Source organism: Crinia signifera, chromosome 2, assembly GCF_055691185.1.
Source record: "Crinia signifera chromosome 2, ASM5569118v1, whole genome shotgun sequence".
Lineage (NCBI taxonomy): Eukaryota > Metazoa > Chordata > Amphibia > Anura > Myobatrachidae > Crinia > Crinia signifera.
In genome coordinates, this window is record NC_139218.1 from 224,902,950 (window position 1) to 224,927,909 (window position 24,960).

Genomic DNA, 24,960 nt, shown 5'->3' on the forward strand with positions numbered 1-24,960 from the left:
TCTGTTTTATGTTTGATACGTCGATACTAATAGCATATTTTGTTATCTCATTCTACTCGTTATACAGCTTTTTCTTTGAGGAATTTCTGCTAAACAATTCTAAATATCCTATTACAAAAAGACACCTTGTGCATTTCTGTTTCAATATGTTGGACACCTGCCCGAATGGCGCCTTCGGGTATATGTGCTTTATAACTCCTGAAAGAAATGTGGTCCTTGAACTGTTTTTACTTTTTGCTATTTATGCTGTACTATATTTTCTACTTGAGATGTGGTATGTATGCATTGACGTATATGCCCGGTTCGGTATTTGTTTGTTTTTGGAAAATCAATAAAAATGATTGAATTAAAAAATACAAAGACTGCAATGTACAGTACAGAAGACACAGGTTTAATTCTTTATGCATTTCCTTGATTTCCATATCAAGAACTTTGGCAACCAAGCCAAGGTAAGTCTTGCGCCCACTTCCCAGAAGCAGAGACTCGCAGATTGTCCTGGTCAAATTTCCAGTATCTATCACCTTTAAAAAAGTAGACTGAGCCAGATGGATGGGTCAGTACTGCATTAGCACCATGAGGGACACCTTTCCAGTCCTGTAGGCTGCGAGGGTAATAAGGTTCCACCTTCAACGAATCTTCATTGATCACATAGTACTTTTCCTTTTTGAAAATGACCAGATGACCAAGTGGCTGAAAATATAGAGCTGTATCAGGATGTCGTGGGAGACCATGATCAATGCTTTTGAGAGGAAAGCCAGCTTCTAATCTAGAACCCTTGTACCTCCAACATCTTCCACCTAAAAAAGTCACAGAAAGATTGTGTATAGACATGGTCAATCCAGAGCACCTCTAATGTAGAAAGCATTAAATGGGAAGTATAGTGCAAACACAGCTTATTTTATATATACGCACTTGGGCATCTTGGAGGAAAAAAAGGCCGCACACAGGTTCAAGATCTTTCGAGATTTAATCTCGTCATCAGGATAAATATATATATATATATATTTATTTATTTTGCTTGTGGGGGTGGGGGCAAATGTAAAATTTTGGTACTTGTTTCCTAGCACGGTGCCAGCGATAAAAATTGTATCCATTGGGTCCTAAGAAATCGCGTCGATCGCATCACATTGCAACCAAATCACACGCGATGCGATCGACGCGATTTTTACATTGGAACCAATGTAAAATGGTCCCTGATACCCGATTTTACATTGGCCCCAATGTTAAATGCCCCCCAGACCCCAATTTTCTTTGTATCCTCACCCTGGTGGGTCAAATGCCCCCCCCCCCATTGTTAACGTCACCCCACGATGAACGCCAACCCGAAGCGTGGCGAGCGGCGGTGGTATGCTTCCTCCGACCTTTTCATACCCCCACTATCCACGTCGGCGTGGAGTTGATTTTATATAGTGTGGCGAGAGCAGCGAGCCACCGAGCCCCGAAGCATGGCGAGAGTAGCGAGCCCCGCGAGGGGACGCGCATTACTTCACAGGTATTACGCGTCCCCTCCCAGGGCTCGCTGCACTCGCCATGCTTCGGGGCTCGGTGGCTCGCTGCTCTCGCCACACTATATAAAATCAACTCCACGCCGACGTGGATAGTGGGGGTATGAAAAGGTCGGAGAACGCATACCGCCGCCCTCGCCACGCTTCGGGTTGGTGTTCACTGTGGAGTGACGTTAACAATGGGGGGGGGGGGGGGGGGGAATTTCACATACAAATTACCCATCAGGGTGGGTATACAATCAAAAATCGGGTCCATTGGGCCATTTAACATTGTTCCCTATGTAAAATCGGGCCCATCGCATCGGTCGCATTGTATGCCATTATAATGGCATACAATGGACCCAAATTTACATAGGTAGTGTCGGACGCATCGCATACCTTAAGTTAAGGCACGTGATGGACGCGATGGACGCGATTTATTAATTGTCGGGAAAAAGGCTAAAAATAGCCCAAAAATCGCGTTGGTCGCGTCCATCACATACCTTAACTTAAGGTATGCGATGACCCACGACGGGCGCCGTGCTAGGAAACAAGTACCAAATCTTTTTTATATATTCATAGCATACATAAGTGCTTGTGGTAGTATTATGTTGGGCAGCTCTGATAGGTCGGTGTTACTTCCCAAACAATACACATGGTCATCTGCAATGTATGAAAACAGCTGGTTCTTGTCATAGTTCTTCCATTTTCCAGCTATGGTCTGCTTGAACACTGTGCAGCCTCTGAGTTGAGAGTGAGTGTCTGTCAGTAGTGCAGTCTGACGGAATCAGTGGAGCTAGGAACAAGGATTGGTTAGTGGTAGACTGTGCTATACAGAGGCCAACGGCTATAAGGGCACTGTGCATATGGGATACAGAATGGTGCAAATAAGTGAGGTTGTGTAAGCTATTCTGTAACCGTAAGTCTTCTGAGCATGAATGAAGTACCAGTAAGAAATCTACTTCTTTACCCACACAGACAGCGAGCAGTGAGAGCCCTGTCTCCATGCACACAACAGCTGCACTCATTTCATGTTAAAGGCAACATGCTGGTTATTAAATCCTGGTGACCGCAACAAAGGCCTCATTTTCTCAGGGCAAGTATTCTTGCAAATTAGGATTGGTTCCCATGACAGTCTCATTTTTTGTTCAGTGGTGTTGGCAGTGGCACCCCATTGTCTGTGTGTGGCCAGTGTTCTGTATGCAGAGGCGTTATTTGTATGTGATTTCATCTCTGTATGTATCTATATCAAAAGTAGGATCAAATACAAACTCACTATTTTAAGATCATCCTAAAATTGAAAAATTTGATTCCTTGTAGTTTTTAGTTTACAAAATGACAAATCTAAAAGATGATCATGTTTTTTGACCTTTGAAGAAGTAGAACTTTCCATCTGATCCTGACACTGCTGCTGCTTCAACAAAAGCTGGTAGCATCTTCCATCTCTGCTGCGTGAGCTGGGGCTCGGAGACATTCCCGCGTAAGGAGACCGTCCAATAATGGCGACCTTTGAAAACGTATAAAGTGTGCTTCAGATCTATGCAAGAATAGAAAAATAAATGACAATATATTTGAAGTGAGGATGGGAAAATAATGTGAAACTAATTCTTTACATTATGGATTATGCTATATTAAGAGGAAACAAAATGGGATATTGTTCAGGATCCAACTATTTCTAGGAGTGTCTTTCACTATTCCCCCACCTTCTTAAGAAAAGGAAAAAAAATGGCTGATCCCCTGCCCGGCACTGTCAGTGGGGGGACGGGGGGCTATCCATAGCACAGCGCTATGGAAAGCCGTCCACAAAGCCGCTCATCTGCTGGTAATACCAATGATGATGCGGGAGTGCACAGCAGCGCTCACCACTCATCGCTGCCCCATACACACTGGGCGACTTTCATGAAAAGAAAACTGAGCGGCTTTTACATAAAAATCGTCCAGTGTGTATGGGCCTTTACAGTGAACATAGGTGCCTAATTCAGATTTGTACACAAACCCAACTATATATATATCACATGCAGCCCCCTGATTAACATGCTGTGTGTTTTTGGGGGTGGAGTGGAGGCAGAACACTATTTTGACTGGTTTATTTATTTATAAAACAATAATCTCCTTGTGAGCTGTTGTTCAAAAAGTATTTTCTTTTTTACTTGGTATTTTTATTAGGTAAATTTTACATGAGAACATATGCAGAAAACTGAAAGACATTAATACATGGGAGATCAGTTCTGCATTTAACGTAAAACACATACACCATTGGTGAGTTTTAAAATGAAATAAACAAATCGAAAAAGAGGAGGGTAAAGAGGGGATAGAAGAACAGTCTACAGGGACGTAGGGTGGGGGTGATGCTGGGTATAGCCTCAAACAAATGGAAAACTTCACAGTCTTACATAGTCAAAACTATAGGGTGGTTGAATATAAATTAGAACAAAAATAAATACATAAATAAATTGCATGCACATTAGAGCAAATTCTAGGTTAACAGAGATATTTAATAGTGACTAAGTCATCGGCCAATGTCCCCATTGCCCAGACAACAGAGAATAACATAAATGATAAAAGGAAAAACAAGTACGGTATGTCTCAAACAGGCTGGGAGGGGTATGACTCTAAATGGGACTCATAGTAGGTAGACCAAGGTAACCATTTAGTCAGGGGGGAGTTTGGATTCATGGAATATTTAAATCCAATAGTTTCTATTTCATAACTGCGTTGAATTGCTGCAGTGATCTTGGATAAATGAGGAGGGTCAGGTCTTTTCCAATAGTGAGCGATAGCAGCTCTAGTTGCTATGAGAACATGTCTTACAACGTAGATACTGTGTCCCGGAACCTCGGGGGGAAGTGATGTAAGAATACCAATACAGGGGACAATGAAATAAAGACCTTGGTAATATTTTTGATCATATCAGAGACCAAAATATATGGACTAGTGATCCCACTAACCCGCATCCTCTCCAGCAATATTTGGAAGACTCAGGCCAATGTCAGGTGTGTGGTAAAGCCCATGAATCAACTTAAACATCATTTCCGAGTGGTTTATGCATCTGGACATTCTAAATACGTTAAGAAAGACCGTGTTCCATTCATCATCTGTCAAAGAAACTCCAAGTTCTGGTTCCCATCTGGTTTGTACCTGGAGTTTCAGTTCATTATGAGGGGAGAGGGGAGTCGAGTACCATTTAGATATACCATTTTTGTGATCATGAGCCTTAAACTGTGATATTACATACAGAGGGAAATTGAGGGGTAGGAAACTGATTCATGAGCTAATGCCTAATACGTATTTGTAGAAGTCCCTCACAGGAATATCATATTGTGATTGGAGCTGTTGAAATGCTTTGAGCACTGGGTTTTCATATAAGTCTCCAATTGTTGAAATTCCCAACTCCGTCCAACCCCGTAGGGAAAGATCTGGCAGTAGTTTTGAAACTGCCAATAGTGACAGCTTATCAGAGGGGAGGGAGAATTCACCTAATGTAGAAATTAATTTATCCCAAACCCTAAGTGTATGGGAAACAGGTTTTGCAGGGGTGGTGGGAAGGGGTCTAGCACAGGCATGGAGCCAAATAAGGTCAGAGAGAGGGAAACCCCTACAGAGATATTGTTCAATTTCTACCCAAGGCTTCACAGGGCCTGACTGGAGCCAGTCTTTTAATTGGTCTAACAGAGAGGCATGTTGGTATAATTCAAGGTTTGGAAAGGCAAGGCCTCAGCAGAACCCTATTTTGAACGCGTGACAAGTCCAGGGTCTGCCTCAACAGATTTAGACTTACTAGACTCGGGTGTCTAGATCCAACTAGGGATAGCCATTGACCATCGATGATTAAAAATCATTGATAGTTTATGGCTGATATTGAATAGTTTTGCCATCGATGGGGGAGAACCAGATGGTTTCCCACCATCAATGTCAAGCTTAAACGAATAGTTTAGTTTTTGCTTTTTCCTCAAGGTGCCGGGTCACTGAGCATAGCTCAGCCCCAGACACCCACAAAGCACAGCTCCCGTATTTTGATTGCCCCACAGACCAATCAATCAAAGAAAATGGATGCTCATCAACATGTAAAAACATTGATGGTCTTCTATTGAATAGTACTACACTATCAATGGCCAGTTGCACTTTTGCCATCGCTGGCAAAGGCAACGATAGCCATCCCTAGATCCGACAGCCAGCCTCATTACGCTGAATCACTGGTGCATAGAAACATTTAGCTAATAGCAACATGAAACAAGACTGCATCCTCAGATCCACGATCTCACAAGTGCTATTTTCCTACAAGCACCTTCTGCTGCATTCGAGTTTAATTACACAGAATTTGCACAGCCGCTAACTTGCAGCTGTGCAATTCCATCCATGCATACTGTACCTCCCAACATTGTCATATCCAAAGTTGGAACTCCCACATGACCCTGCCGCAAGCATTCCCAAAAAGGGTCAGACAAAGGGGAAGTGGCTTAATGGGTATATCCGCAATCACAATCCATGCTCCATTTTCAACGCTGTGGGAGCAAGGCCATCTCTCTATCAGCTGCTGGCCATGCCCCCTTTCCCTTTTTCTCCCTCCCTGTAAGCATGTGCATAGTGTCTACCCACCGCCATTGACAGGGGGACTGCCAGTGACACAGGGACTCCCCCAACTGTCACCCCCCCCCCCACACACACACACGCGCGCACATACACACATACACATACTGGGGTGTTGGGCAAACACAAAAAATCATGACTGTCCTGTGAAAATTGGTGTAGTTTAGAGGTATACCATAGCAACTGATTCTGAGTTTGGAATAAAGTAAGAATGAACAAATAACTGTGTATCTGAACAAACCATGCTGCAATGCAGGGGATGCAAATATATATTATTTTTGCATGCAGAGTAAATACTGTCAGCTTTTGCATGTAGCCACAGTTGTTAGGCAATACAAATGGTGTAGTGGATAGCACTACTGCCTTACAGCACTGAGGTCATGGGTATGATTCCCACCATGGGCCTAACTGTGTAGAGTTTGTATATTCTCCATGTGCTTAGGTGGGTTTCCTCTGGGTACTCCGGTTGTCTCCCACAAACCAAAATATACTGCTAGGTTATTTGGCTCACAACAAATGTACCCTAAAATGTCTGTGTGCGTGTAGATGTGGTAGGGAATATAGATTGTAAGCTCCACTGGGGCAGGGACTGATGTGAATGTTCAATTGTTTTCTGTTAAGCGCTGCGGACTATGTGTGCGCTATATGAGAAACTGTTAATAAAAATAATAAATAGTGTTAGACAGCTTTATGTTTACACTGCAATTCAGATTTCAGTTTGGACGCACCCTTCTCTCTACACATGTTACATCCAGGGCAGGGGACAGGGGGGGGGGGGGGGGGGTCAAGGGGGACAAGTGTGACGGGCTCCAGAGATCTGAAGGGCCCCAGAGTTTCCATACCCCGGCACGGCCACTGCCTGTACTAGCTGGCCTGTCAATGACCCTTGCGGCCCTGACTCACTGTGACTGACTCACTGTGTGTGCGCCCTGCCACTTGGCGCACAGAGCAGTCTACTCTTTGTGTGCGCACGGCCTAGGGCCACAGGCGCACAGCCGTACCCGCCACTGGTGCTGTGGCCTCAGTCTCTGGCTCCTGTACTTTTACTGCGCATGCGCGGATCATCTGTTCCGCACTCTGTATTCTGTTGCCGGCCCTGGTTACATCCATGAAACATGGTTTCACCAAGGTGCACAGTTACTTGCTCTATTTTTTACTTTATTCCCAACTTAAAATCAGGCCCATACTACCCAACCGCTCTTAAGCCCCGTACACACTATATGATATGCAACATCGCCAAAGTCATAAGCAATATCGACAGTGCAGATAAAATAAAAGACCCTCAGTTGAACACTGAATGATATAGCTAATGAATTGAATGAATACTGCTCAGAAATCTATAGCTCTTATCTAATCTCTCATCTATATCATTATAGATTTTATGCATACATGTATTACTATTGCATTTTATTTTACACAGCATATCTTTCATTGGTACTGCAGTTCTTACCCCATGTGATAGCATCAAACATAGACTGGCAATAATAACTCTTGCTTTCACCAGCTGCCTTGCTTCCATCACTCCAATCTTGAAACATTGTGAATGCTTTCCCAGGCAGCTGCACAAGTCTACCACTTGAGGGCACTCCTGTGTAATAAAAACAAAACCCAATCACAGTGGCTCAGCCGAATATCAGAGATTTCTGTTGGACATCTTCAAAACAAAACTCTTTTAGCTTGATCCTCTTCCCTGTCCCTTGTTGTGCAGAGTTCTCAGCTATGTAGCAAGCAGAAAGATCTAGTATAAAAAGCATATACGTTACCCTGGCAGCTAGAAAAATATATATTTTAATAAAGTAAACTAGTCTCAAGCATCGGAATTCCCAGAAAACTTTTTTAATCTAAATGATATACGCTGTTGAATACGCTGTTGAGTATTTAAGACTCAGAGGGGTTTATTTACTAAGATTAGTGTATTATTAAATTTGGGATTCAATCATCTTCTAAAAGGTGCTAAATAAAAAAATTGATTCGGATTGGTGGGCCATAGCTATACCATCTTCAATGGAATTCCCATTGAAGATGGAAGTTTGGAAGTTTAAGATATATAATTTCTATAAATATTTAATGTAATACTGTATATTCTGCTCTGTAAAAAGTTACAGTGTGTTCTATATAAAAGATGTGCATAGGGTGGCGTTTAGGGCACAGAGTATTGTGTGTGAACAGTCCAGTCCTCACAGAGCCTGCAAAACACCTTCCATCTGCCACAGATCTGTGATGGGTGCAGTGTCCCAACAACAAGACACCATTATTCATATACAATAACAGTGTATGAAATTCTATAATTAATAGACTAGATATGATTAACTGGTTTGTATCTACTGACATCTGGCATCTCACACAAATTTCTAATTTATCCACACCTGAGGTAGACAATCAATGGCACTTGAGCTGCTGTGGAAACACATCCCAGCATGTCCTACCACAGTTTTAGCATGTCCTAACAGCAAATATGGTATGTTGGGATGTGTGGTACCACAGAAGCTGGAGTGTCACAATGCTGCCTGATCTACACTTTCTTTTATGGTTAATTAATATATGTATTTCCTGTTTACCATGGAGTACACTTGATAGTATATTAATCAGGCCTCAGCCACCTCAAACCCACAATGCTTTATCACCAGTAACAACATTTTTTACGTTTCTACTGTTAAAACCAGCTTTATTTTATTAAATATTTATGCCATTTTCCTAACATCCCAGAAATATAACATATATAACTACAAGCCACCCACTGCTAGGCCTTACATGGCAAACACATCACTTCTTATATGACTCATATGTGGCGTTAAGGACTGTTAGTGTTAATACACGGTATGTACAGTACACATCCTGTGACTCATCTCTCAGCAAGAGTGGATGACAAGGTAATAGGTTAATCTTTCACTGACGGTTTCTCCTGCTGGCATGTGTTCAGGTTTATACAAGGCATCAACAATGACTTTACCATAAAGGTTTTGGATGGCCAAGACATCATCAAAGTTCAGGACATATTCCTTGCCCAGCTTCTTGTAATATGGAGACATGAGGGCAGTTTTGGTGGGTGAGTGCTGGAGTCCGAGGGTGTGGCCAATTTCATGCGCCAGGACAACAAATAGGTTTCTACCCTTCCCATTCAAAGACCAGTGCTCAGCGTTGTCAAAATGAGCTTCTCCTCTCCTTGGAAAGAAAGCATGTGCCAACGCACCACCTGTTACACACATGAAAAATACAGCTGTTGAGTGTGGAACTCTTCTAAATGAGAAGTAAGCCTTAAAATAGAATTATGCTGTTATGAAACAAACAGTACATATATAGTGGTTACAGAAACAATGGCCCACCCCGATTACTGGCGCCAATGGCCAGGTATAACATATGGTGCATTAGTTTTTACATATTTCCAGATTCAGCTCACTGTTTGTCGGGTTCCCATTTGTTTTAGCTTTTTTTAACATCAATAAGTTTTTATTGAAAATTATCATAGAAATGGGGTACAGAAAAAAGAAATTCCCATTTCTTTTTGGTTCAAGCTTGAAACAAAAATCAAAGCTAAAAATGTATTAATATAAATCTGAATGTGCCAAGTAGCAGGGCCAGATTAACAATGGGATGAAGCTGCAGCTTTAGGCCTTCATATAAAAAAGGCCCATCATCATGACAGCATGATGATCACCACACAGACACCATTTCATTTCATGACAGACAGCATTTCTATTTTACACATTTATGTAATTTTGTACATGTATAGATTTAGGGCGACATTGGGGCGTATAGTGTATGGGTTCTACCTGCCTACCTGGCATTGGCATCACCTACTCCACTTCTAATCACAGGCCTTTGAACATTTTCAGAAGTATGGGTCAACAGCCATTAGGTCAACCACTATTGGTCGAAGGATCAAAACTTGAAACACTAAAACCGGTCGAAGTGACTTAGATCAACGTCGACAAAAGGTCGACGTTAACATTTTTTGCCCTTTTTGTGTTTGTGTTTAAGTGTACCTATTCGCTCGCCATGCTTTGGGCACAGTGCCTTGCTGCACTCGGTATTCCCTATTATATTTACCCTCCATGTCCCCTGGGATGGTAAGGTAAGAACAAGTCCTTTTTTTAAAACAAAAACATGAAAAACGGCAAGGTCAGCCGAATTCGGTTGTACGCATCAAATCAATACACCAATGATAGAACTCGGCCGTATGTGGCCTTAGAGTTCAACAGATCTGTACGATGCTGGTGGCTCATATGTATTTGGCTGCTGGTAATACGGCAGACAATTACGACTGAGTACGACATCAGCAAATACGAATCCCGAGAATATGCCAGGATTGTAAATTTGCTGTATTCTCCATTCGTATTGTCGGGCCGTTCATGGCTGATCCCGTTTGTACACGTTAATACAGGGATCGTCCGTTTATGGCCAACCTTAATAAATTTAACCCTATCTGTCTCCAAGAACTCTCAAGATAATAGACCTCAAAGTGAAGAAATTCCTCACAGCAACTAATCAGCTTTGGTCATTTATCGAGAACAACCTGTAAAAGGACTCTAAAACGTAGAATCTGATTGGTTGGTACCTTACAGTATTATCACTTAAAAAAAAGTCTAACCCCATATTCTTTAATTTATTAAAAAGAGCAGGAATGCAAAATAGGCCTAGTTGACGTATTGAAACATGAAATCATTTCTTTAAAAAAAAGCTTACAAGGAGAAATAGTTTAGCACCTGGTCCGTCAAATGCATGTCTAGCGCCATCATTGTGTTCTCCATCAAAGAAAGCCAGACGAATGTCTGCTGAGTCACTTATTGCCTCAGAGAAGGTGAGGGATGAGACATTACCCCACAACTGGAACGCTGCTTTAACTGCCTCTCTCACTTGATGCTGGGACAGGTACCATGGCCAGTTTAATATCTGGTAAGTTAGATGGCGTTTATACCATTTATCTGAAGAACAGCAAAAACAAACAAAAACATTTTAACAGTTTAACAAAGCAATTCGTATTTTTATACATAAATTTGTAACAGAATAACAATTAAAATAGTAACATAACAGGATATTGCATCGCAGTGAGTATTATACATTGCAGTGAGTGTTATACAAAGCGGATGTGGTACAACAGATCTACACATATTAGACAGTCAATAGATCTTCCCAATATCGACAGGTTAAAAGGTAAAAATGGAAATGGTCAATGCAAAAAGGGTCAACACAAGTCTTTTGGTGTTTTTTAGGCAAAATGTGTTGCTTTCAGTCTGTGACAAGATTGGTGCAGACATAGACCTTCGTCCGCTCGCCACGCTTCGGGCTCGGTGGCTCACTGTGCTCGCCACACTATATATTCTCAACTCCACGCCGACGTGGATAGTAGGGGAATAAAAAAGGTCAGAGGACGCGCACCACCGCCCCTCGCGGGCTTTCAATGTGAGATGGACTTAATCAAGTCCATCTCATCTTGTGCCATTATAATGGCACAAGACCGACGCGATGCTCACGATTTCAATGTTAAAAAATATTTTAACATTGAAGCCTATGGCAAAATCGGGGGCATCGCGTCGGTCGCGTGGGGACCAATGTTAATGGTCCCGACCGACGCGATGCCCCCGATTTTGTACCTTTGCCGGCAAAATGGACCTGATTTCAAAGGAAATCGGGTCCATCGTGGGGATCGTGTACCTTAACTTAAAGGTACATGATCCCCACGATTGTGGCCGTGCTAGGAAACAAGTACCCATAAGATACAGTAAAAGGTCTGTGGACCAGTGTCCTAAAGCTACAAAGTTGTGCAAACATTGCATAAAGTGTTTAGATTAAGTGTACAGTTTTACAAATTAGGACAGAATAACATTTCATGTTATAACTATAATAGTTACAGTAATGTCAATGTCGGCATATGTGCACGCTCAAACAGAGGAACACTTGCTCTGTTGGGTGCCATCTAGTGGATGCCAGTGCACAAAACACTAGAATTCACCCAAGAGTTGAGGAGCACCGTTATACTTTTATTATATAGGATGAACTACAAGTGATCAATGTCTGCTTATAAAACAGTTCTAGATGGGCATACTGAACAAGACCTGCTTGGTCACTTCAGGCTACACTGGCAGGAATTATTTGAAGTATCATTGGGAACCACAGTTATTTGATGGCACAAAGTTTACAGTAACATGTATGGCCATGTCAATGTATGCTATAGAGCTACAATTTGCTTTTGATCGCGAAGAGTTGTAACTACTGAGATAAAGATAATACATTAACTATATGTGTCCTCCTTTTAATTATAGGAAGAAACATTCTACAGACACTGTAATTATTTGGCTTGACTTGGCTGTAACAGTCACTAGAGAACAGTCATTTATCATTCACTGATACAGCTCACAACAAACCCTGAGATTAGAAATGAGCAAAGCATTTCATTTTTAAACTGTGCGTCAGTGGGTTATACCAGTAGAATAGTTGGTACTTGTTTCCTAGCACGGCTCCCGTTGAAGGTGATTGCATACCTTAACTTAAGGTATGTGATGGACGCGACCAACGCGATTTTAGGGCTATTTTTAGCAGGGACGTGCGGTGAGGTTTGTGGTTGGTGAGGCACTGGCTTGGTGGAGCCAGCGCCGACAGGCTCTGTGGGGAGCGTTGGGACCAGGTTGCTTCTGCGCTGACAGGCAGGTGCGGTAGCTGCCCCCTGCATAAGCAGCAGTGACCAGAAAGAACAGCTCCTGCCTGTCAGCGCTGAAAGAAGCAACCTGGACCCAGCGTTTGCCATCGCTGGCTCCACCAAGCCGCCATGGCGTCTGCCTACATACATTTTTCAATAAAAAAAAAAATGCGGCCAAATGTAATAGCCTCTTAAGGGGCAGACTTGTTTGTGTATGTGTTGTGTATCTGTGTATTTGTGTAAAGTGACAGAGGTGTGTGCTGTTTCTGTGTGATTGTGTAAAATAAGTGTGATTTTAAATGAAGTATATTGGCCCAATACTGTTTAAAAGAACCTCTGAGGCCAGTACATTAGGCAAATATACTTATTTTACACAAACACACAGAAACAGTACACACCTCCACCTCTATCACTTTACACAAACACACACCTCTGTCACTTTACACAAATACACAGATACACACCTCTGTCACAACACAAGCACACACAAGTACTGTATGTCCCTTAACACCTGTGCCATAAAAAAAAAAGCACATTACCGTTGGTCCAGGCACTGCAGCCCAGACAGACCTCCAGAGCGTCCGGGGACAGGCACCCGGACACAAAACGAGAGTGCCGGCGGGAGGCAGAATAGTGACACCGGACAGGAGAGGGAAGCGCAGCGTGCGCCGGTGTCCACATAACAGCAGTAGCTGGGAGCCCGGCCCAGCTCCGCCCACTCCCCCCGGCAATATGAGTCCCGCTCCCCCCAGCCAGCAATACATGTCCCCGGCAGTACAAGTCCCGTTCCCCCCCGCAGTACAAGTCCCGCTCCCCCCCGCAGTACAAGTCCCGCTCCCCCCCGCAGTACAAGTCCCGCTCCCCCCCGCAGTACAAGTCCGGCTCCCCCCCCGCAGTACAAGTCCCGCTCCCCCCCGCATTACAAGTCCCCGGCTCCGGCAGTACAAGTCCCGCTCCCTCGCATCACAAGTCCCCCCGGCAAAACGAGCCTCTCACTTATAAAAATTGCACTGTGTGCTATAAACGGCGGGCACCTCACCTATAGGAGAGCCACGGTGACGGTCGGGGACGTGCTTTCTGCCTGTATGACAGCACGCCCTTGTCACTGAGACAGCATCACTGTGCCCAATCACTTCTGTCTCAGTGACAGGGGTGTGCTTTCATATAGGCAGAAAGCACGTCCCTGTCACCGAGGCACCGCTATAGGTGCCGCCTATATGTCCTTACTAAATGAGCTTTAACAGCCCGGTGCTCAGACCTGCCCACTGCCCGCCCCTGTGTCTCTTGCTGTAATAGAGACAGCGAGAGGCACCGCTATTGATGCCTCATAACCTAATTAAAAAAAAATTGGTAAAAATGATTATAATAATAATACAAAGAATATACTTATGACACATAATATGTGTCATAAGTATTTTCTTTGAATTGTATTATTATATTAATCATTAATGACAGGGGAGGCTCTGCCTTCCCTGACTGCACGTCCCTGATTTTTAGCCATTTCCCCGACAATGAAAAAATCGCGTCCATCGCATGCCTTAAGTTAAGGCATTCGATGCGACCGATGCGATGGACCCGATTTCACATAGGGAACAATGTTAAATGGGGCAATGAACCCGATTTTTCATTGTATACCCACCAATGCCCCCCCATTGTTAACACCACCCCACGATGAACGCCAACCTGAAGCATGGCGAGTGCAGCGAGTCCGCGAGGGGCGGTGGTACGCGTCCTCCGGCCTTTTCATACCCCCACTATCCACGTCGGCGTGGAGATGATTTTATATGCGCTCGCCACCAAGCGCAAGGCGTGGCGAGCACAGCGAGCCCCACGAGGGGACGCGTAATATCTGTGAAGTAATGCGCGTGCGCTCTCCATGCTTCGAGCTAGGTGGCTCACTGCCCGCGAGGGAACGCGTAATATCTGTGAAGTAATACGCGTCCCCTCCTGGGGCTCGCTGTGCTCGTCACGCTTCGGGCTCGGTGGCTCGCTGCGCTCACCACACTATATAAAATCAACTCCGCGCCGATGTGGATAATGGGGGTATGAAAAGGTCGGAGGATGCGTACCGTCGCCGCTCGCCACGCTTCAGGTTGGCGTTCATCGTGGGGTGGCGTTAACAATGGGGGGGGGGGGCATTTGACCCATCAGGGTTGGGAAACAATGAAAATTGGGTTCTTGGGGGGCATTTAACATTGGGTCCAATGTAAAACCGGGTCTCAGGGACCATTTTACATTGGTTGCATGCAATGCGATCGATTTTTGTGGTCCCGATGGATACAATTTTTATCGCTGGCGTCGTGCTAGGAAACAAGTACCGAATAGTTATATTGGTATGAAAGTTCCAGTGCATAAAAGTTAGCAATCTTACTTAGAACATAGGATCACAAAGATATTGGGCCAGATTCTCTAAGCTTCAAAAGTGATAAAATGCAAGCCAGCCAATCAGCTCCTGCCTGCCATGTCACAGACTGTGTTTGAAAAATGTAAGACAGGAGCTGATTGGCTGGCTGTTTATCACTCTCCATTTTATCACTTTTGAAGCTTAGAGAATCTGGCCCATTGGCAGTACAGACTGGATAGCATACTATTATTATTATTATTATTATTATTATTATTATTATTATTATAATATAGCACCAACATATTCCATTGTGATTTACAACTGTATTAAAGTTCCTTCAGTCTTTTCAACTTATCCACTTGCCAGGGGACACTACGAGGGAAGTTCTATTTTACATGGGATGTTACTATGGGCAACCAATCAGAATATACTTCTTATGTGTTTAGCACCTTCTCAAAGATAAAAAAAAAGTATGTGATTGGTTGCCCATAGCAACATTCCATGAGAAATAGAGAAACTCCCATTTTAGTAAATTTTCCCCTACATGATTCAACACATCACTAAAAGGAGAGATATAAAGGAGAGATATAAAGGAGAGATATACTCCACCAAGCACTACACTGGCAGCTTTCACCTTTAGCCCCATAACACTACTCAGAATCTACTATAAAACCCAATTTCTCCCTTCTCCATCTCTGACCTCATCTCGCTCCACATTCCAGCATGTCCTCTTTGCTTTACTAACACTGTTGCCTCCCTTCCTAAGTGATTACCTCCTCTCTCTCCCGCCTCCAAGATGTTCTGCTCACACCCTCTGGAACTCTCTCTCCCGCAGGCTCCTCACATTTATTCAAAGCTTCAAAAGGGGTTCTCAAACCCACTTCTGTAGTAAGGCATGCCCAGTTATTTTTTTCACACTCTTTATCTACCCTGTTTTTCTGCCCCTCTGCTATAGATAGTAATCTTTAAGATGCACACACATTTAGCAATTGCCATGGCCACCGGGACCTGGCGGGTTACCTGCATCGATGCCGATGAGTGATGGTTATTGAGCAGTGATGGCTAACCTTGACACTCCAGCTGATGTTGAACTACACATCCCAGCATGCCCTGCATCAGTTTTAGCATGGCCAAATAGTAAAACTGTAGCAGGGCATGCTGGGTGTAGTTGAAAAACAGCTGAAGTGTCAAGGTTAGCCATCATTGGCGTAGAGGGTGGAGGGCATCCTCTCCATCATTAACGACTCCCTCCCGATGGAGGGAGTCGTTATGGACCCACTGGAGCAGGCATCTTTCAGTGAGCAGAGCATACACACTGGGCGATATAATGAACAATATCACTCAGAAGAGCCAAAATGAGAGACATCAGTAAAGCTTGTATACCTTATATCCTATGTTATGTCTTGTACTAAAGGGGTGTACACACGGAGTGATCCTTCTAAGCGACTTTGACTACATAGTCAAAATTGCTTAGAAGGTTAGTAAAGATTGCTGTCAAGGTTAGACAAATCGCCCTATAAAAAAAAAATTGCCAGGCAAGAATATTTTGACTAGATCGCTGGCTGTCTAGTCAAAATCGCTGGTAGTCACTGCTGAGGGAGATATTCACTGGGCGATCTGCAATGAATACCAACCAAGTATGTTAATTCTAGTATAGTCAAAATGGCCCATAGACAAAATTGCTTAGTCAAAATTACTGTTGTATCTAGTCAAATCGCTTAGTCCAAATTGCTGTTGTATCTAGTCAAATCGCTTAGTCAAAGTCGCTCCCTAGCAAAAATCGGTCCGTGTTTACACTCCCTTTAGTCTTTGGCACTTATTTCTAATGTTTTAACTGCTTCTGTTTATGTACTCTGTAAGTTGCTATAGACACATTGTGGTGCCATATATATAAAGTATAATATTAATACTATTGACTATTATATTTTATTGCTGCATGTTTGGAGAAGGTTATATAATTCCAGATGTACGCACAGCCTTTCTTTTATTATATGACATTAGCTTTTATATGTTGTACACTATTAAAATTACCATTATTACATTAATGCCATGAAATTACCTCCTGCAGGTGAAGCATCAAAAAGGCAGGAATGCAAAGCTATGAAGAGGATTTGGCAATAGATGCGAATTACAAGGACTGACTAGGAATGTGATAAATTGTCTAGGACTAGGAATGTGATAAGTCGTCAGGATGAGGTTAATAATTAAACCATTAAGATAAGTGGAGGATACAACACAGACATTAGGATTAACCTACGGAAATTAATTAAATGGCAAACAAACAGTTAAAGTCTGTATGGAGAGAGATTAAAATCTATTTAGTCACAGTACTATAGCTTATACCTTAACCTGCTACTATGAGGTTCAGTGACTAAGTATCACACTGAGGCATCATCATTGTCACTGCATTACTCATCCCATATACCTCACACAGCTAACAGTCAGAGGCCGGATGACCTATTACAACAATAGGTTGTTATGTCAAGTCATGTGATTCATAATCCGACTCTTTCAACTGAATTGCAACACTCATTTTTACATTATAACTTAAGTGTATCTCTAACAGTCTACAGACAGGAAAGAAATATATTGCAATATGGAAATAGTTTGATATTAGCAACAGCTACAATGAATTTGCTAAGAATTCAGATTTATGAACAATTGGCACAGAAAATGTGCAAATGAATGTAATCCATCACATGCAGTTTTATAATACAGAGAACACAGACTATCTCTGTAAAGCCGAGTACACACTAGACAACCCGCACCGCGGCCGGTATAGTAAACAATATCGGACAAGGGTAACAAATTGAGCATACACACTAAACAATATCAGGAACCGACTTTCTTTTTTTTAAGATTTTAAGATATCACTCAGAAGTAGGGGTGGCCATTGACCATCGATGATTCAAAATCATTGATGGTTTATGGTCGATGTAAAATAGTTTTACCTTTGATGGGGAACGAGATGGTTTCCCTCCATCGATGTCAAGCATAAACAAATATATTTTTTCTTTTTTCCCCTGACAACTGTGAAGTAGAGAGTGTTGCCTGGCCACTCTGTGTCATTCACAATCAGATCAGTCGGACAGCATCCTCCAACTGCCTCCCAATAAGCTCCGGAGGCACTGGTCGGGGACAAATGCCCCAGCTGAGAATGGCTCTGCTCAAGGGTCCCAAGAGTCAAGGGCCCTGGGCAGCTGCCCAGTAAGCCCATATGTTAAGAAGGCCCTGGCCTGGCTCCCTTCATCCCTTATGCCCATTTGCCTTCCACAGTTCATCTCTGACTCAAGAGCAGTATTTGTACAAATGGTCTTTGGAACAATTGCTTTGAAAATACCAGAAGAATTCCATCCAATTTATTTAGATATATGAGTATATCAGCAGCAGTAGAGTATGTACACTACCATTGCTTCTGCAAAAATGTCAACCATTTTGTTTTTAATAAATGTATAAAATATGAACATGACACTACATAACTCTCATCTTGTCAAATTAAGTCATAAAGTAGTAGAGCATGTACATGAGGTAATGTCCAGACACACATTCCACAGTATAAATGTTGTGTCCAATCTTTTTTGTCAACATTTCATGAGGTGCGGTGTTTACTTGTGATAATACGGTAAATGACCTCTACTGTGATCAATGCATGAATCCATATGGGAACATGCTATCTTGTTACACATTAATCACTAAAAAACATATGTCTTCTTTTCTACTCTTAAAATTTAATTCTCAGCATTTTTCAGCACTCCCAACCTAAGCCCTGGGGTGTGGTTTGTTCTACACAGGTTGAAGGAAAAGGGTGTGTATGATGAGAGCAGTCGGCTTGAAGCCAGAGAAGTATAATCAGCTAATGGAACACAGACACAAACAATTATTTTAAATCACAGATGGTAAAATCTACAGAGTGTGTTCATAGCAAAGGATACATAGACTAACACCTTGTTGAAATTAAAAGTCCATACACACTGAATGGTCGTTTTTCATTGCAAAACGACCTAACAACCTGCGGGGCTACGCAGGATCGGATCTGCAATGCTCTGAAATGGTCCAAAACATGCCCAATTTACATACAATCAGTCGAGATTGTATCTAAATTGGGTCATTTTGCATTGACCTAGTCTTGCAGATTCTTCAAAATGTGACATGGGTTCCACTAAAAAAGTTTTTTTTTTTTACAAGGACGGTGATTTGCTGTAATCACTGTGATATGCTATAGGACAGGTGCCAAAGATACTGTAGGACCAGAATAAGGACAGGAGGTACCCATTAAATTCCTACAGTATCTATTTCAGTTCCTGTCCCTTTATATATTGGGCTGCTAGTTTCTCTTGTTTCAAATAAGTTTATAAGGCTGCATTCTCAGACACAAGCTGCTTCCACCGAGGACATGTTCAGATGGGGACCCTGCACCTGCCATAGGCATATGCAAACATCGATGGTGGACAGTTTAGAACCACTGCACGTATATTATCGCAATTCCGGGAATTGGTTGCTAATGTGAGTCAACAATGTCCATCAATAAGTCAGGACTTTATCCTTTTTATTTATGGTAACTGAGATTTAGAACCATGTGTGCTGATTCCCATTATGCTGCTGATAAAAACATACAGTTATACACATAATGATAGAATTATTGTTTCACATTCTATAGTAAAACAATACAAATCCTGAAGCAGCTCAGTGACACTGCCTCAGTGATGCAGCAAGAGTTTACTTGGCACGTCCTTCTGACACCTTCTGTTGTAGTGGTGCATGCCGCAAGGTAGTGATGTTCGGTACTTTGCGCATGCACCAGTCTCGCTCTGCACATGTACAGGTCCCAGGGCAGAGATTTCCTGGACTATTTGTTGCCGCGGCAACAGCCGCTGATGATATCAAAGATAATCCAATACTGCAGCTCATGATGCCTCCTGCTGTATTACCATATTAGTGCTATCACTGCTGCTTTCATGTAAGATTCCAACTCAAACCACATCTTAATCAGGCCCACTGTGCGCATACTCTATCAGCCGGAACGGATTAACACTTGTGGGGGCCCAGGGACAACTAAATTGTGGAGGGCCCCTCCAATATGCCCCCGCCCCCCCCCCCCCCCCCCCCCACCAGCTTATGTTTCACAGGCCCCCCGGGTCCTCAATTCCCGCGATTCACCAGGATAGCACAAGAAGTGTCAGATGGTTATAATTTCCCTTACTTATTTATTTTTCAATCTATTAGATTGTTTAAAGACTCAGATAATGTATGAAAAAATATATCAAGAATCTTGAGTTTCACGTTAATGAAAAATCAGACTGTAACTAATTTCCGCAACTGAAGACTAGAACACACAGTATGAATTCATTTAAACATTAACAGTATTTCTGAGGAAACTGTGCAGCCATTATTTGCTGCTATGAGACGGGTAAAGTAATTGGTCCTGTGTTCTGCTTGCATGAATGGGATGTAAACTGGGGAGGTCCACAATTAGGGATTTTCTGGTTCTTATTTTAGGACACAATTGGCAAAGAGGAAAAAGAAAGGAATTGTTTAAAACTGTCTAAAGGTCACCAAAGACGGAAACAGAGTTTTTCATCTAGAGCATGAAGGTCATCCAAGGCGGACAAGTAACAAGAACAATCACCTCATAGAAAACACACATTATTATAACAGTTTCTTTATTTGTGGTTCTTACAATATTTTTTTAAATGATAGTATCTACTGCTAATATAAGAATGTGTCCCAAATATCTAAATATAATGAAAAACATATGAAATCATGCAAATATATTTTCAAATAAAAAAACATGTTTTTAAAAACGTGATTAAAAACTAGTATTTTGGACCCGCCATTCACCGGGTTGCTAGATATTTTGCTAGATATTTTGTCTGCAGTTAAGGGCTTCTCCCACTTTTCCATCTTTTTTCACCATTTCAGTTCCGACCACCCCCTTCCCCCCGACCCCCTCCTCCGATTTAACTTGCCCTCCTTTCCCATGTTTCTCTGGTAATAGTAACCTTTGGCAAGCGAGTAAGCCATCATTCCTGAGGCGTGGCAAGTGTAGCGAGCCTACAAGGGTACCGTTTTTTACTATGGTCAGATGACTAGATTTGCGATAAAATAACAGGGTTTTAAGGGCATGGAATTATACTTCCGCCCTCACACATGTTTGGATTAAATGAAGGGAGTACAGACACACCCATATTGCTCTGCAGCCTTCCATATGTCTATTGCTGCAGTTTATGCCAATGCTGCTACACAGCCCTTCCCTGGGGATGTGTTCACTATACCGACGTCGGAATTCCGACTACCGCCGGGAGATAATTCCGCAATCTCAATGGTGCTTGAATCCGGTCTGTTGGGATGCCGAACGTAAGTATGCTGGGCAGCGCTAGCGTCAGGCCAGGGATGAGAGGGGTTAGATTTGGGTACTAGGGGGTATTTAGGGTCTAGCTGTAGGTGGGGAAGGTTAGGGTTAGGCTGTGGGGCGGAGGGTTAAAGTTAGGCTGTGGGGCAGGGGGGTTAGGTTTAGGCACTAAATAGGAGGATTAGGGTTTGGTTGCAGGATGCCAGCATCAGTAATCTGAACACCAGCATTCCCCCCATTGGCCATCTGTACACATGGGGGATGCGGGGCCCAGGACTAGAGTTTATAAAGTATAAATTGTCATAAGTAAAGTTCACATTTCCCCTGAAGCAATGTAGAGGTTGAGTAGTGTGCCATTGCTGCAGACCCAGGCCCCACAGTTTCTGATGGCAGCTCTGTCTGTACGTACCCATAGTCTGCGCATGCGTGTATTTGTGCATGCGCAGACCCCCTGTGCGAACACCTTTGGCAAGTCTCACACTCAAAAAGGTGTTCGCATGGGTAGGTGAGGGCGTTAAGGTGCTTGCTAAGCATTGAAAGCCCTAGCACCTTAGAGTGCTAGGGCAGAGATGCCTACTGTCAGTGTCTATAGGTGCTGCAATCATGCTTTCTATTGTTGTTATTATTATTAATAACAGTTTCTTATATAGCGCACACATATTCAGCAGCACTTTACAGAGAATATTTGAATGTTCACATCAGTCCCTGCCCCACTGGAGCTTACATACTATATTCCCTACCACATGTACACGTACACACAGATATTCTAGGGTTAATTTTGTTGGAAGCCAATTAACCTACCAGTATATTTTGGATTGTGGGAGGAAACCAGAAACCGGAGTACCCGGAGGAAACCCACGCAAGCACGAGGAGAATATATAAACTCTGCACAGTTATGCCCATGGTGGGAAACAAACCCATGACCTCAGTGCTCAATGAGGCAGTAATGCTAACCATTACACCATCTGTGCTGCCTAATGTCTTTGTATGTCTTTATACACCACTATTGGTCACATTGCTGTAACCTGCACAAAGCCTATGAAAAGTACAAAACTGGCATATCAGGGGCACACAAACCTGTTAGTATAAAGTGACCAGCCTCCAGAGGGTATTGGAAGCTGGTTATTCTACTAGGCTTGGTACTATATGTAAGTTTTTGCATTTTTGAATGTGTGATTTATCCTAATAATAATTATATATATATATATATATATATATATATATATATATATATATATATATATATATATATATATATATATATATATATATATATATATACATAGTCCATAGAACTGGCACTCACATCAACATGGGTAGCTTGCTGGGGTGACAATCCAGAGTAGGGAGCTTGTTAGAAGGTCACTACTTTGTATAATGAGAATGAATGGAGTCACTCACCAGTCTTTCAGGCAAATCAAGATGGGTTTAATCAGGCAGCATGGCAATGGTAGTGGGCATCGACGTTTCGGTCCGCCTCTGGGACCTTTTTCTTGAAAAAGGTCCCAGAGGCGGACCGAAACGTTGATGCCCACTACCATTGCCATGCTGCCTGATTAAACCCATCTTGATTTGCCTGAAAGACTGGTGAGTGACTCCATTCATTCTCATTATATATATATATATATATATATATATATATATATATATATATATATCTGTATTCTGTACCCACTATTGCTTTTTTGTGTTTGATATATAGATAAACGAATAAAGAAAGAAAGCCTGAGTTACCACTGCTCTTCTTTTAAGGGAGATAAACTAAGCTATGGAGAGGGTAAAAGGTGCTTGATTGTGCTCAGAGGCTTGGAGTCCTAGTAGAGTGCTCTCCAAAACTTCATGGTCAAATGGGAGCAGGGATTCGGCTGCATGACTTCCCAAAAGGGTTATAAATGTCTAGCAGAGCCAGCAGTCAGGACTCGTGTTTATACCAAATAATAAGTGACTGTATCTATATTTTTAATGCATGTTAGGCCCATTCAGGGCCGGACTGGCCATCTGGCACTTCTGGAAAATGCCAGAAGGGCCAGTGGCCTTGTGGGCCGATTTTGTGCAGAAAGTTCTTAGAACTTAGAGGTTCTTAGAACTTTCTGCAGCCACGCCGCCCCCGCAATGCTGCCCATCATGATGTGGTGCCACCCCCGTCATGATGCGGGGTGACAGTGCTACTGAACGATGCTGTAGACTACAGCTACAGACCACATTACCCACAAGGCACCACCAAGTCTCCTCCACCTAGTGAGTTGACCGAACCGTCGTGGCCGTGACGTGCTCTATGCGCCGAGTACCACAGGCCGGCATCGTTCAGTAGCACTGTCACCCCGTCAGTGGGGATACAGACGTAATCTCAACGCGCGACCATGGGAAGGTGCACAGCAGTGGAGTGCGCACTGCACCCGTGACGCCTCCCGCCCCAGGACGAGCCATCTCCTGCCCAGCCGGGTACCGGACAGAGCCGCAGCGCACACCAGGAAGAGGGTAAGAGGAAAGGTGCGGGACACCGCCCCTTGCCCATCCGTCTCGCTCTCAACGCACAGCCACATCGCACATTTCGCCCACCAGTTATTGGTGATATCAGCGCAGCGTGCAGACACCTACACGCCAACCATCTGCATGCAAACACAGGAGACATAAATCCACTCACATCCCCCGTAGAGTGTGCAGTCCACCCCATCTAAAATCCCATAATTTGCCTCCTTTTTTGATGCCACGCCTCCTTTCTGTGAGGCCACACCTCATTTATGTGTGGACACGCCCCCTTTTTGCTGCATGGAATTGCCACGCAAGGGTCCCGTCTACTTTAGGTGGGTCTGTGTGCTGAAAATGCCAGGGCGGATTTCTGGTCCCAGTCCGGCCCTGGGCCCATTTCAGCTTTGATAGCAAAGCAAAAAGCAAGCAGCTGAGCAAAACCTTTGCAGTTCAGGTGAGACAGATGCAACATGTGCAGAGAGATTTGGATTTAGTTGAGGTGTGTTCAAACTGAAATCTACATTCAAAAGCAACCAGTATTTACCCTGCACAGAAAAAATATAAACGTATTTGCTCCCATTGCATAGCAACATGGTTTTTATTCCAGACACAAAATGACTTGCTTTTTTGCTTTACTAAATGTGGCCCTTTGTTATATATGTTAAGGATCGTGCATTTAGATAATCTGCTTCAATATGAAAGTCGATACAGATGACATATACCGTGTTTCACATTAAAATTACAATGTACTCACCCAGTGTCGGAACTAGTGGTTGGTGAGCCCGGCTGCAAAAAATATAATTTGGGCCCCTCTCCTCCACCACAACCCAAGTTCACAATATGCAAGTGGGTGCCTCCCTCTGCCACCTTCTGCCTCTCTTTGTCAGAATGTGACAGGGATAAACAGTGGGTGACAGGGAGATGGTCACGGGGAGAAGTGAGCCCCCTAGTCCTCAGGGGCCCTGATGCTTGTTTGTGAGATATAAAAAAAAACATCCATAAGATTCTATTTAAAAATGTCATGTACATCAATAACATGAAACCTAGTCTCACCCAAAATCTTGTATAGCAAATTCAGGTTAGCCTTAATTGC

General features: G+C 43.1%; 1 protein-coding gene across 2 annotated transcripts in view; it reads right to left on the reverse strand.

Moving 5' to 3' along the window:
• Window positions 1–384: 384 nt before the first annotated feature.
• The window catches only part of MMP28 (matrix metallopeptidase 28), a 66,396-nt gene continuing 41,820 nt past the window's right edge, over window positions 385–24,960 (reverse strand). For both annotated transcript variants that reach the window (XM_083173909.1, XM_083173910.1), the window contains exons 4-8: window positions 10,775–10,993; window positions 9,022–9,264; window positions 7,522–7,659; window positions 2,854–3,021; window positions 385–797 (exon numbers count right to left, since the gene is read on the reverse strand). In XM_083173909.1, coding sequence (XP_083030035.1) covers window positions 424–797; window positions 2,854–3,021; window positions 7,522–7,659; window positions 9,022–9,264; window positions 10,775–10,993 — 1,142 coding nt within the window. In that variant the 3' untranslated portion in view covers window positions 385–423. The remainder of the gene's footprint in view (window positions 798–2,853; window positions 3,022–7,521; window positions 7,660–9,021; window positions 9,265–10,774; window positions 10,994–24,960) is intronic.